General features: G+C 38.7%; 2 protein-coding genes across 2 annotated transcripts in view; one reads left to right on the top strand and one right to left on the bottom strand.

Annotated features, from left to right (window-relative positions):
- Positions 1–12: 12 nt before the first annotated feature.
- LOC137986217 (beta-1 adrenergic receptor-like) lies at positions 13–3,497 on the bottom strand. The gene is made up of 2 exons (XM_068833485.1): positions 3,475–3,497; positions 13–1,641 (listed from the first exon to the last, which is right to left on the bottom strand). The coding sequence occupies exon 2, from the start codon at positions 1,624–1,626 to the stop codon at positions 664–666; it is 963 nt and encodes a 320-aa protein (XP_068689586.1). The 5' UTR covers positions 1,627–1,641; positions 3,475–3,497; the 3' UTR covers positions 13–663.
- Positions 3,498–8,168: 4,671 nt separating this feature from the next.
- LOC138010059 (carboxypeptidase N subunit 2-like) overlaps positions 8,169–15,130 on the top strand; it is a 77,318-nt gene continuing 70,356 nt past the window's right edge. The window contains exons 1-2 of the mRNA XM_068857025.1: positions 8,169–8,929; positions 10,423–10,656. Of these exons, the coding sequence (XP_068713126.1) occupies positions 8,860–8,929; positions 10,423–10,656 (304 nt within the window). The 5' untranslated portion in view covers positions 8,169–8,859. The remainder of the gene's footprint in view (positions 8,930–10,422; positions 10,657–15,130) is intronic.

Genomic DNA, 15,130 nt, shown 5'->3' with positions numbered 1-15,130 from the left:
ACTGACAAAGATTGTATTTAACGCTCATTTCTACTTCAGTTGTGTAACTCGTTGAACTTAAAGCGTAAAGGAAAAATCTCAAGTCGTGCGTGCGCCATAATTCGTCAATTTAGCAGACCGCATTCTACATTATTATTTCTGTTGCTTGATTCAAACTTCTCGAGGTGTAATGATTATCTAAATGTCCCTGTTTTCTTCGCTCCCCTTGGACGGAAGTTATGGCTACTATTTTTTTTAAAGTTTAAATTATGGTCCGAGAACTGAAGCACGATGCAGTGGGAGGTTTATACTGCCTTTTATATTACAGTTTCCGTGTCCTCCTTTGATACAGACCAAATTATTGTTTGGGTTGTTTGACATATTGTTTTGACATATTTGTTTTAACCGTTTGACAAAAAAACTCGAGAATAGGATTACTATTGCGCGTTTAAGGGTAGTTAGATAACAAAAACAATATTATAACTAGTTGGCCCAATTTTCAAATCCAATGCAGGAGAAAGCGCGTGGCTCCGGGACGCCTCAATTAAATTGGAGGGTGATGAAATAAAGTTACAGTGATTGATTGATACGATGACTTACTGACTGCTTAAACCTGATAGGCTATTGACTGAAAAAATCGGCTGATTTATTAGCTTACTAAATGAGTTTTGCCTTGTCGGTCTATCAGTCTTTGATAGTAGAAATAATGGTCTTAAGTGTTCTTCTAAAATCCTTCAGTCTGAGCGAATAAATCACTGGATCCAGCAAAGAGTTTGTGTAATGAAGCAATTTACAGAAGTATACCACGTCAGCTGAAGGCTGCGCAGCACACGGAAAAACCTTGCATTCTAAAAACACAATCAAGTTAACAACATGGAATGGAAGCCAGCAAACGATGAACACCGTCGTAACTATAAATACCGTGACAACAAGTTTTCTGTCCCTTTCGGCTGCCCTTTTCCTGCTTCTTTCTTTACCATATCGACTCTGAAAGCCGGACGATCTTGCCCGGGAAGCTTCTCTTGTATTCGTTGATTCTAAGGTGGTCCCTCTAAAATATGCTCGCGTTGCACGGACTTTTATCCAGATAGCAAGGTAAGTTAACAACACTAAGAGCATGGATATGGAAAAAGTAGAAATCAAAAACCAGAAAAATACTTCGTGTGGAGTCAAGTCGTATTCGTGAAAAAAATACAAACTTGACAACAGGGCAGCAAGAATCCAAACGCATGAAATGGATAAATTGTACATCTTTCTTGTCGCAGTACGGTGTCGTAAGGGCAAGCAAATGGCGCAAAATCTTTCCAGCGCTATCACGGTAAGAGTGAATGTGGATGCAAGACCACAAAAAACGTCAATTGCTTTCACAACGTTTAAAATTGTAGAATGGGTGATAACTTCACCCTTCCAAAAATTGATCAGCTGATAGATGAAAGTTGGAACTGAAAATACCCCAACTGCCATATCGGCAACAGCCAAAGAAAGAAGAAAATAGCTTGTACGCTTGCGTAGTAGTTTCTTCCTCGTGAGGACCACAATTGCTAAAGAGTTGCCGATGACTATGGCCAGCGCTGTTACTCCAAATAACAGCGACCAGCCCACTGTAGGGGCAAATTGCACTCGGTTGCTTTGTGAAGATTTGTTCATTTCCCTAACATAAACCTGCAATGGGATAATAAAGTCAAATACTAGGTTTTGAAGAAAGCTTTGCTATCATAATAGCATCATTCAAACTGCGTTGGTTGGCTCTGAAAGTTTCTCCAGTTATCATCATAGGATAATTTGGCACCCTTTCAAATAAGAAGTGGCCTTTTATGGTATTCGTGAGAACAAATTTCATTTCCATATTTGTGAAACTCTTATTTAAATCACTAGCTTGAGGCTATGAAACTAATCGAGAAGTTTTCTTTCAAATTTTAGTGGATTTGTAAGGGAATCTGAGTGACTCAAACAATTTTCCACATTTCTATGGATATACTTCGCCGGGTGTGAAATTTTGATGGTGTTTTACGCTGAATGATTTCAATTTGAGATCATTTTTCTTTTAACAACCCCTCCAGAGTCATTAGCAGCTGTCTGAGCACGTCAAAATATATTTTTTCCCATTAAAAAAAAACGTGTGTTGCCCAGTATGGCGAGAGGTTCATAACAACAGAAATTCGTAACCAACCTACCAAAAAGCTCCTTAAAACATGCTTTGCCATAGACCTATTGTCAAGAATAGGCAGCAAAGTTTAATTTATACGAAGGCCTTAATCTATCAATTATAATGGTTTAAAGAGATTGAAAGTTTTTTTTTGGCAATGATTTGAAAGGTCTTTTGTTTCTTCAAATCATATTCATGGCTTCGATATCTGTGAAATCTAAGAGCTTCCTCTTGATTCTCCTAGATAATAATGGGGAATCATTATCATCGTTGTCCGCAGTCTAATTTCTCTATTTTACCAAATCGGTCGATGTATTCGAGCTAGAGGGAGTAAAACCGGATTTAAGTTAAGAATCAAGTTGTTCAGCTAATAAGCAATCTCGACTTGACTAGCAGTCACATAATGCCTTACGACCAGTTTACCCGAGCATCTCACTGAGTCGGTGCTTCATATACCGACATATATAAATGTCATAGAAATGAATCTTCCTCACTCCATCTATCCATCCTTTAGGAAAGCCGTACCCAAAAAATAACATCTTACTCGAATATCTTATAAATAGAACTATTTTTCGTGGAAGAAACAAGAGCAAGAGCATAGGAACTTGTTCGCGTTTGTTAATCTTCCATCCTCGTTAAATTACGTCGATATTCATAAATTATTGAAGCAAGTTGTTCAGCTAATAAGCAATCTCGACTTGACTATCAGTCACACGATGCCTTACGACCAGCTTACATCTCAGTTGGTGCTTCATATACCGACATATATAAATGTCCTAGAAATAAATCTTCCTCACTCCTATCCTTCAGGAAAGCCGTGCCCAAAAAATAACATCTCCTTCGAAGATCTTATAAATACAACCATTTTTCGTGGAAGTTTCAATTGAAAATAGGATACAGCCTGGTTAACACTATGTAAGCTATACCAAATTTGCAGAAAATATCGTTCCATATGACTAAAAAAATTCAAGAAGCTGTTTTGAATGAACAAGAATTCCACATTTTCTAAAGAGGTTAATGAAAGTCTCTAAACTTTAGCTGGAATAAAGTCATTCACTAAAATGAATTTATATGCCAAGATTTTGAAACGTGATGCTAGTCCTTATTTCTTCAAAAAGCTAACGTTAGCATTCGTAATAATCGGAGAGAACTTTAATTTTTTTTACTTTCACGCCTTTTAGGAGAAACTTCCCTTAAAATCCCGCAGGGAAATACTAAGTAATAAAAGTACACCCATTCGTCACAGAAAATAGTATAGCGTTTGAAATTTCGAGTTATGTGCGCTTTAATACTTCGATATTAGTTCAACAAAATGAATTTTAAGGACAGTGTGGTAGATAAAAAAGTACCTTCAGTTGCTTTTGACCTCCTGTGCTTGTGCTCTCTTCTTCCACAAATGACACACTTATAACTAAATAGGTACTTGAAGCGAATTTTTGCGGGTGGAAATGAGATGTGGCTTAACATCCTTGCATGGTTGTCGGATGTTGACTTTGGTTATCTTGAAGCCAACAATTTGTTGCTACCAGCTTTAAATTCTCACATAAATTTTAGAAAAATTATTTCTCTGTAATTGAGGCTGCTAGAGATATTAAACTTGCATCCGTTTAATGGCATTTTAGTGAGTGCCTTAGATTCCATTTCGTCATTTGTTTTTTTTTTCCTCAAACTTATTGAGATAAGTTTTCACTTCAAGCATTGATTGAATCACGATCGAAGTATCTATATAATTTGTTCTTGAAATGTTAGATTTTGGAGTCAAAAATAATTCTTTTGAGGATCAACATGGTATGTTGCGTGAAGGACATTGAAGACTTAGGCAAAACAATAACTGTTGTTAATTTTACTAAGAAACAGTGTAATTGTGATAAGTAGGAAGAATGAAGACTGTTTTGTTTATGGATACGAACGCTGCAACAACTCCTACGGTCCATAAATATCATCTAGACACAGAACAATAAAGTGACCTACGTTGGAAAATGCTTATTTAGAAACTATCAAAAAATTTTCATTCATCCGGAAATACAGCTACAAATTAGTAACTCTATCTCAATCATCAAACTACTACTATCTTTATTTTAAGTTCTTTCAGTTTTCCGGGAGTTTTTCTTCTTTTGGTTGGTTTGTTTTTATTCCTGTCAATCACAGCCAGCGTCATTTTAAAACTCTGAAAATCCACTGAGTATATTTATTCTCCAAGTCTATAAAAGTGTTGAAATTAAATTAAGTCATGTTTCTTTTATGTTAAAACATAACATTTTAATCTCAGTTTAGCCGTAAATTAAAAACGTCCAGACTACTTTTTTAGTGACAGTAGTAATTATCAAAAGAGGTGTTATTAAAAAAAAGAGGAAATCTAAGGAAGAAAGGTGTGCTTTTCTCATATCTTCGAGCGAGGTATGTCATTCATTAGGAATGGCTTTCCTTAATTAAGGATGAGGAGGTGAGAGTAAAGGAGATTTATTTTCAAGGTATTTATGCATGTGGGTATATAAAGTCTGATGCACAAAGTGCCCTACTAATTGGGGAGAAAGCGACCAGCATCAATACAAATTTAAACTAAGAAGATCAATTGAAATGCTGGTTTTACTGGCAAGAGGGCAAAAACCGAAGTACCCAGGAAACAAGCTTTTTTAAATGTGTCAACTTATATGGATGAAATACAAAAAGCAAAAATTATATTAATATTACGAACAGTCACTAAATATGTACATGGCGGTTTCCCAAAAGGTTTGGGGATGACAAAGAAGGTTAGCCAAGTGCTAATATATCGCCTCTTCTTATCAGTGATTTATTCTACTTATTTTAATGTCCGTAATTTAAATGACGATTTAGTCTGGTTATAATAAGAAATAATTCAAGTGCTTTTTTTTGGTGTCAGACCGTTGATACCTATGGTGCATTGTGCGCCGCGGGATATGATCGACAGCCAGAATTTGAGTTTCACCAAATAACTTGGACAGAGAGGGAGACTGCCAGTCATGCCCTTGGGATATCTTAATTTCAAAAATCTATTTTTAGTAACATTCGCGGACGCATCGGGAAACAACAATTTCCGGTGACAGACTCGTCCCACGACAAGGTGCGCTTTATCTGATTGCATGATCAACCAGTCCTCGCTAAAAATGGCCTCTTAAGGCTGATTTACACGGTACGATTTTTGTCGCGTGCGACAAGCTAACGACAGGCCTACGAAATGAGTACGATTGTCGCAGCGTTTTAAAACATGTTTTAAAATGCTACGACTTTTTTTCTGAAATTTTTTTCTTCGTAAATCATGTCGTGGGCCTGTCGTAAGCCGTTGTCGCATGCGACAAAAATCGTGCTGTGTAAATCGGCCCTTAAAGTTGCAAAAATGTTGCAATTTCGGGACGACAACGCATGCGGCAACAATAGTAACAAACGACGAATACCTGATTACGAAAGAGAAGTTGGATGTCCGCGAAAATGCTCACGAATTGCACCGGAGCGAACATGAAAGCGAAAGCAGGGCAAGGGAAGGTCTGAAAGCTTTTATTTCCAACAGAAGGAGACAAGCTGTAGTTACTGTAGCGATAAAGCATAAAACATGTGCAGAAGAACTCAACTCACCATCCACACACACAATATGCTCCCCGGCTACCTGCTAATTAGTGAATGTTCTAGTCAGCAGATAGAAACCCCTTCTTGTAAGGTGGATTCCAATTAGGAAAGGCACAAGGTTGCTAGTGTAACTGCTGCTCATATATTACTATTAAAGAACCGTTTACAAAATCTGAAAAAGAGGATCCAGAGTGAGTTTGATGAATCCTTTCATTCTGAAGTCGAAGTTATAATAGGCCATTCAACTAGTACTGTCTTGAGTGTTTTCCCAAGCAAAGAGAAGAGGTTTGATGAGCATATTGGGAGTTTCCAGCCCGTGCGATGTATTTTCAATCCTTCAGGTTAATATAAATTTCAAATTTTCATATACAAAATGATCGAAGAGGGAGAAGTAGACATTCAGAGTTCCGCTTAACTTCGTAGCAGCTGCTGTTTGCAAAAATTGCGGAAATCTTTCGGTTACGTCCTCTGTCCTGGTATACCAAATTACCATGCAGGACATCGTGCACGATTTGCGTGTGTAGCCAGCAAAAATCAAACAAGAAACGCGGCCGTGAGAACATATAGGGGCAGACCAATGCAAGCTGCTGCACAAGCCAAGAGAGAATTACACGGAAGACGATGAAATCTTGAAAAGGGTCTGTAGCGAATGTAAACTTGTACGACGCCATACCAAGGTGGTCAAAGGGAGGAGGAGACTACTCGAAGAAAGAAAACGAGCGAAGGAGCGAGATGTTTATTCAAAGGTAATATTTTATTCAGTTGTGTACTTCTCAAATGTGTTTCATTTTCACTGATCAGCCACGACATCATTAGATTACATCGACGATTTAGTGGTACCCTCTCCAAAAAAAAGTTATTTACTTTTTCATGTAAAGGTGAAGATCTGTCATCTTAGCCCCGGAAGTCAACGTGCGACGGAGCTGAATGTACGACGGGAGAGAGAAAACTACCTACGAATGACAGATAGAATGAAGATGTCCACATCGGTCAGTGTTAGTGAGGACCAGAATAGCGAGTTGGTAAAGCTTATAGAGTGTATTAGTACCAGCAAGGAGGGCGTACTGTCCGGCTTCTCTCAATAATTTTGTCCTTTATGTGATAAACATGTAATCGCAATGTGCACTCGTGCAATTAAAGATTAATTTCACTTGTATTTTCAAAGTTTTTCAAATTGCCCTCCTCGCTTCACGACTCGGGGAATTGTTTTGAAAACTTTGAAAATACGCGTCAAATTAATCCTTAATTGCCTTATTTCATCTCGTATTCTGCTTTTTGAGAGAAAATTACGTTCGAAGTTGGGCTTTCCCCGCTGTTTCTGCTTTTTCAGTGCGGGCTCAAGAACTAAATCAGCACCCTGCTGTGACGTATGATATGGGGAATCAAGAGAAACAAGTGCTGCTGTGGATATATATTTTCTTCGTTGTTTTGCGGTTTTTTTTTTCGCGGACTCAATATTTTTTTTTATTTATTTTTTTAGCTGGGTAAACGAACCGACGATTACGGATATACCAGAAAAAAAGATGAAAACATTATTGTGCATGGTCTAAAGTGTAAATAAAATATGTTTTTTTTTGCCTTCAGTTCCCCTTTAAATGGCCATGAATCTAAATCACCGGCAGGTGGTCAAGGTTCTCAACCCAATGAATGATGCACACAATCCAGTAATTTTTCAAATTGAAGGAAAACCCGCCCCGTAATCGTCGGTTCTCCGGCCTCGAGGGGCACTCCAGTTACCAGAATTACCACTTTACCAAAGACACAAGCTATCGAATGCTTCTAAATTTGTTAAAAGTACGGACTACTAATCATCTTTTTTAAAAGTGCTTGTACTTAATGATAATCATTAGCGCTTTTCAAATGTGTACTTGGACCTAAATACCATTTAACAGCGCTATTTGAAATGGGCGCTTGAAACATGACCGTCCTTTAGTGATCTGAAAACCATGACCAGCTGCCGCTCATTTAGAGGCTTCCTTTATCTCATACTTGAATCCCTGCCAAAAGACGCATTTTCGGACCATCAACTTTCCTGCCGTTAAAACTCGGTTGGTATTCCTCAAAAAAGATTTTGAACAGTTTTGTCGCTTCAGTCTGCTGGGCTCAGTTTGATTGTTCTTTTTAACTGAAGAGTTAGTAGTTTAGTGGGGAACAACAGAGCGACTGTGACGCCAAATGAAAACTAAGGAGATAATTGGACATTTCACGTTGCGTCACTTGACAGTTCTTAATATAGCGGTGTTGGGGACGAGAGGGGAGATTAGTAAATAGATCATTAAATTTCTCTTAAACAACCGTTTTCTATGAAAATGCCAGTTTTTTTCGCACTGGCCTGAGGGCATTTAAGGTGTAATTTTAAGGGTTATTTTGAAAGTTGAAGCGAATTTGCTTGAGTCGCTAAGTTATACCACTGTTTTTACTTTCTCCTTTCATTGTTAGAATAACTTTTCCAGCTTACTTCAAGTTACCACTTGATTGTATTCTCTCCTATTGAGTCTAGAACGACGTTAGTGATCCAGGTTTGTCTTTGACTTTCCCGCTGTTGAAGTCACAGAATATTATAGGCAGGTGGTAGGTGCAACATAGCAACCATGCGCCGCCTTGCCTCTTAGTAGCCAATAAAGCCACAAACAAATTAAATTAATTAACAATTATTCGCCGAAGGCGAAGTGATTATCGTTGAATATTCACCGAGACGAAGTCGAGGTGAATATTCACCGATAATCACTGAGCCTGAGGCGAATAATTGTTTTAGTATAAATACACAGGTGATTATTTAAAAAAAAAAGGAAAAAAAAAAAACATTTCAAGGCGAAATCATCTTCACTTACAGTGGCAAAACGACTACTGGCGGCCATTTTGTCCGTCTAGGTGATTATCGGCTAATAATCCGAGATAGCGAGCCAATGATAGCGCGCGATTTTGTATAATCACCTGTGTATTTATACTAACAGCAGTTATTCCAAACTGCTCATTGCGTTTTTAATCACGAGCAAGGTGGCTGCTAAAAGAAGCTAGTTTTCTCTTTCCGCAGTGTTTAACCCATTATCGACTAAAATCGCCTGGCGCATTAGATACAGAAAAATCTGTCAAGTCTCGCTCTCAGAAGGGAAAGGGTAAAGGAGTGGACCTACGTTGGTGTCCGCCTTGCGATGAAGCTTTATCGCGACATTCATTGGTATCAAATTGTCTTTTTAATCCAGTTGCTGCACTCTGTCGCGGGTAAGTCCGATTTAATCTGTGGTTAGTGTTTGCAACCGTTTGTTAAACTATGATAAGTAATTCGTCAACCGGATTTGTGAATTCTTTTCCATTTTTTTTTTAAACGTAACGAGAAAAGGTAGGTCCAAATGATTTCAAAGATAATTTTGTGTAGGAACATTTTTTAACATCCAAATATTCTATCGTATCAAGACCGAAATGTAAGTTGAAAGTAATTCGTAACAAATTGCATAAGTTTTCCGTTAACTTATTATTTTTTTTATACCAGTTAAAACATTTTTAAAACTGCTTGTTTTAATACTTTTTCTCCGGCTTCCCGTTTGCCTAGAATAATTTATGTAACTTGTAAATAATTTGTGCAATAGTTGAGTACAACTTGAACAATGTGTGAGGTTTCTCCATTTGATCCAACAAGGCAATGTAAGCATAGTTTTCAAGGATTGAGTTTCTAAGAACCGACTGTACATGTGCTGTGCTAAAGACGAGTAATCTTAACGAATTTAGCGTCTGTGTTCGATAACTTTAACACAGTTGACACTTTCTATCCCCTTAGTTGAGGCAGTGACTTCGAGAATTTAGTCCAAAAGGTCCTAAGACTATGATATAATATACTTATATGAAGTATGGCAATCACGAAACATAGGGTATAATCTTCATTAAAAGTTTTCACTCTTACGAATCCACGTACAAATTTCTTGCAACAGATTTTCAGCCTTACGTGCAGGTTTGGATCCAATCTACATGTCGTTTCAGGATCGATCGAATTCACATTAACATGTTTTCAACTTAGCAATTATGGGAAGCTTTTCACAAAGAAAAAAAAAAGAATTGTTTTTTTAGCTTCTAGCTCTTTGTAATACCCTGTTTGTAAGACAACAGGAACTGCACTTATAATGCATTTATAATGCATTTATAATGCACTTATACAGGCTGTGTTATCCAGTGTGTCGAGTTCCTGAGTACGTTCCTTTTTCACTACTGTTCTGTAATGGTTTCACCATTTTTTCGCTAGCGATGTTTAGTCTGTGTCACAAATGAAATGTTTTTCATCAAGCGCGAGAGTACAGATTTGACCCAAAAGCAAACAGCACCTTGAAACAGTTTATAAACAGTTTGGTGCAGTTAGAAACGGCCTTTTAATTTCTGTTCCACGGACGATTCAAGCCTTGGTCGTTGTTTTGACCAGACATTATTGAAGTTAAATAGTCATAGAGGAGCAAGGAATCTCTATGAAGCCACCGATCATCATAGCACTAAGGAAATTGTTGAAATGTAGTACATTTCTTATCTGTCCTACACTGCGTCTTTATGACAGGCAGGTGGTCAAGGTTAACCCTAACCAATGAATGATGGACACCGTCCATTATTTTTTTTTTAATCGAAGAATTTAAAGAACAGGAAAACATACAACCAAAGCTATTTTGAAGGTAGCGCTGATTGTCCTAGAGGTAACTGATGGCTAAAACATGTCTGTACATCGTCTTTTCTTGCAGCTAAACCGAGGGTAATTATTCCTTTACGAGTAGTTCGAACTGTCTCGCAGCATTATGTGTGGTGCTTGTCTGAAGGAACGCCTCCGATCAACATATCATTGATAAACTCGTCTACAACCTTGGGTTTTGGGAAAGGAATGGTGTGGAGCAAAATAAACCAGGATGGTAACTATAGCTGCATTGCTACCAATGACAATGGCACTGATTCAAAGACGTTTTACGTTTCTCTTATTGGTGAGTAATATGCAGTGAATATTAAGTAGATGGTTGTTGTGGAAGCATTTTTCGACGATATGTAGGAATTTTCCACCAAGCGTTAAAACCAACCTACAGTTGGTAGAAAATTCCTACATATCGCCGAAAAATGCTTCCAGAACAACCATCCGCTCTACAAGATTTTCAACAGACACACACTCAAGCTAAGCTACTCATGTATGCCAAACATGAAATCCATCATATCGTCACACAACAAAGACGTTATGCACCAGTACCGCAACCTGACACCTGCAATTGTAGAAAAAAGCCTGATTGCCCACTCGAAGGAAATTGCCTTCAAACTAACGTAATCTATCAAGCCACAGTCACCACCGAGAAAGCATCGAAAGCTACGTTGGACTAGCCACAAACGTCAAGGAACGCTACAGGAACCACAAAACATCCTTTCGACATTAAAACAGAAGAAATGAGACGGAGCTTTCCAACATGTTTGGAACTTACAAGAAGCAAAGAAACCGTTTCAAATTAAATGGAAAATTCTTAAAAAATGTAGACCCTACAGCAACATCAGCAAGAAAGGTAGTCTTTGTCTGAATGAAAAGGTCGTAATCATATGTAAGAAAGAACTGTGCAGTCTTAACAGAAGAAACGAATTAGCAAGTTCATGCCCCCACAGAAACCGATATGTACTCCGGAACTTTAGAGTAACGCAAATTTAAAATACCGACATATAATCCCCTTATATCATGTTTTGTTACCTAGCAGCTCCTTAAATGTAACGCGTTTACTATAGCAACCATTCAAATTTCCGTATTTAATTGCCAGCTTTCTAATTTCAACAGTTCAGTCGTTAAAATTGCCTGATGAGTGTGGTACTTCACCATACGAAACAGTTCTGTAGCATTAAAACGATGGTTACTCGTGAAACCTAAACTTCTCTGAATTCATAGTTATTGCTCTTCAATCGATTGAGTTGAGCGTTCTACGAAATACGTTCTACACAAAAAAAGAAATTATATATACATATAACACTAACAAAAGTCTACAACCAATCCCTAGAACAGGGTATTGTCCTAGATTTATTGAAGCTGTCAAAAGTAACACCGATCGATAAAGGCGGCGATAGTACAGACGCAACAAACTTCCGCCCAATCTCGAATCTCTCTGCTTTTATACAAATTTTTGAAAAGCTTGTCTACAAGCAACTGGTAAATTATATAGAGTGAGGTCGACTGAACAGGCAATTGTTGAGATCACAGATATCATAAAGAATGGGATTGATATAACCTATTAACCTGTGGGGTCTTTCTAGATTTCTCGAAAGCGTTTGATACCGTAAATCTTCCAATGCCATCCAACTGGAAACTTTAATTAACCAAGAGCTTTTAAAAGTGAAGGAATGGTGTGATAGAAATAGATTGTCCATAAATTTTAAGAAAACAAACTAAATGATTATCAAATCAGCTAAGAAGAAAAGGGCTGATACATTCAAGGTCAAATTGCCTAACAAGGAGGGTTCTGAATATACATTGGAAAAGAAAAATTGCATTAAATATCTCGGAGTTTGAATTGATGACACCATATCATGGAGATACCATATATTTCATGTATCCTCGAGAATATCTGGAAATACAGGAATTCTCCTCAAGCTAAGGCACTATTTCCCATTAAAACAACTTAGACAACTTTATTATAATTTGATATCTATCATATGCTGTACTTTCGTGGGGTTGCGCTCGTGCATCAGTCTTACCTCAAGAAAAAGTTCAAGTTACACAAAACCTTATTAACCGCGTGATGCTCTATGCTACTCTTTATGGTTAAAATACAGATAGTGTCCTTCCGTTACTTTAATGATTAGACCTTCTCACATTACAGAACATTTTTACACTGCATATACTTCAGTTCTCTCACCAGTGGCAAAAAAAGCGGTTCACCTCCTTCTTCGATAACTACTTTCGTTTCTGACGCCAGTGATGTTCACACCTGTAACACTATTCGTTGACATACCGGTAGTAGAACGGCGGGTTGTAGGGTCGAACAATGTCGGATTGTAGTTTAGCCAGGAAAATATTTGCGAGGACTGGAGATAAAGGGTTGCACTCCCACCTTCGCAAAAGTCAATGGAAACTTCGCGTCTGTTTCTGACCGTTATACCGCCGTGAAGAGAATCACCAAGAGCACAGCCAAAAACATCGACAAGTTTACATCAATTATTCAGATGCAAGAACAAACATTATTTCTCATTATGGCACCGTGGAGCATCCAAACTTCTACATCGTATAGCATCGAAATCGCTTTAAACAGAAAGACTTGAGTCTCTTCGTACAAAAAACAACAAGCTGTCTAAACTTTTGGCCACCAAACACCAAGAAAACAGTTTTTCAGGTCCGATTATCAACCTTTCGGATCAAGTTGTCGCAGACAGTGTCTTACTTTACCTAGGACGTTTTCATCGATAAGAATTAACCTTCTCTCAGTTTGAATTTCTCCTTACACAAGTTAGTTCTATTGTACCTACCAGGCATCACGAAGACTTCAAACACTTCCTCCGCGTCCATTCTAACCTTTTCCACTAGAATACTCTTAATACTCCAGATTTCCCAGACAAAGCCTCCTCTGATCGGAGCATCGCTATTCTCTCTCATAAAGTGGCATGAGGGTTACGTAAAAAAAACAACTAGAGACAATGATCCAAGAAGGTATGCGAGATGGGAAGTACATTGAAACCGAGGACAACACCTTAAAAGACCTGAAATCTTTTCAAGACTTTCTTAACCGCATTTTCAAATCAACACTGCCTCTGGATAAGATTAAACCCACTTCCACCTAACCTGCCTTCCTGTACGGTACTGCTAAAACCCACACGTTTAGCAATCCCAATGAGATCACTAAAGAAAACCTTGACTACGCCCGATTGTTGCACCTTTTAGTATGAAACAGCTAAATACTTGGCCTCCTACTTATTCCCTCTTACCGAGAACGAATACAGTATTAAAACCATAATGGACTTTGCCGACGGTCTCAAAGACAGAACCCTCGGTGATGACGAAGTCCTAATTGTAACATTCTTGCGTTGCTTTCTATTGTTTTTATTCCTAGTGCAATCATGATGTCCCTACGGGTCAAGTAATTTACATTTTCGCTTTTCGCGCGTATTTATACGCATTTGTTAGCTACGGTTTGATTATTTTTTAGAAATAGCTACAAACCCGTTAGAGCGAATTGCTATTGCGTTGTGTCTCCAGGATCTGTTCGTTTCCTAGCTGTTCATTCTGGTGGAATTTCTGTAAGTCGCGAATGCTATGGTTTTTCTGGATTTTGTCGAGTTTCCTTCACTTATCACTGTTGTATTTATTTTCTATTTGCTTATCATTTCTCCTAGTCAAACTCGTCTTCGTGAAAACAAATAAAGTCTACGATGTTTGAAGTACAGAGCCAGTCTGATTTCCACTCGATCAATGTTACGGCGAAACAGCGATAACATCGTTTGAAGAAATTCGAATATGTCCGTGGATCCTGGAGCTATTTCGACGGCTGAGGCAACAAGCGAAGTCAGGATAAGACACCCTAATGTTACGATCGACCAGTCTCAGGTTAGGCACGAAAGAAACCTTCAACTAAAGGCCTCTAGAAGCGCCGCTAAAGGAGTAGTGACCAGAAGGCAAAATGAAGCAAGGGAAATTATGTCGGACTTTGGCGACGTGGAAGACCTAGAGCTGAAGCGTGCCGAGTTGGATGAAGCGATAAAAAACTTTAATACGGCGCACCAAGCTTACCATGGTCAGCTCGAGGACCGAACCGAGATCGATGATTCACAAGAATATTACGACGCTACCCTGCTCCTTGCTAATGACACTAGAAGAATAATCGACGACTGGATTCAAGTTGGCTTTAAACAACCGCCAGGAGCAAACAGTGAACCGAACCTTCAACCCGAGGACTCTGTTAGCAATAGCAATGTTGGCTCTCGAACTGCCTCAAAGTCTAAGACCAGATCTAAGGCCTGCTCGCGATCCTCAAGAAGTAGTTCAGTGTCTGGTGCTAGAGTAGCGGCCGCGGCGAAGAGAGCATCCTTGGCGGCCGAAGCCTCAATGCTGCGAGAACAACAAGCTTTGCAACAGGAAGAACTCCGCTTGCAACAAAGGAAGCAACAGCTAGCTCTCGAGACCGAGATTGCCAAACTTAAAGCGGAAGAATGTGTCCTAGCAGAAGCCGAGGCACGGTTCACGGCAGCTGGCAAGATTAAGGGTGTCCGGAGTATCAAAACGGACTTCTGCGAGCCTGAAGCGTCTAAAGTAATGCCCAGCGACACCCAGCGACTCTTTGCTCGAACTGAACAACTTCCAATTTCTGATCTGGGTGCTGGGAGACACCGGCACAGAGAGATGGATTCTCGAAATTCGATTTCTAGCGAGGAAGGATTCCGACAGTTTATGAACTTGCAGTGGCAGCAGCAGGAACAAAATCGTAATATAATGCATATACAACA

This window comes from Montipora foliosa, chromosome 1 (genome assembly GCF_036669935.1).
Source record: "Montipora foliosa isolate CH-2021 chromosome 1, ASM3666993v2, whole genome shotgun sequence".
Classification (NCBI taxonomy): domain Eukaryota; kingdom Metazoa; phylum Cnidaria; class Anthozoa; order Scleractinia; family Acroporidae; genus Montipora; species Montipora foliosa.
The sequence above is the reverse complement of the archived record's forward strand: the minus strand, read 5'-3'. Positions and strand labels throughout refer to the sequence as shown.

Excerpts from the sequence above, each read along its gene's own strand:
- LOC137986217 (XM_068833485.1), bottom strand. The coding sequence starts at position 1,626 with ATGAACAAATCTTCACAAAGCAACCGAGTGCAATTTGCCCCTACAGTG.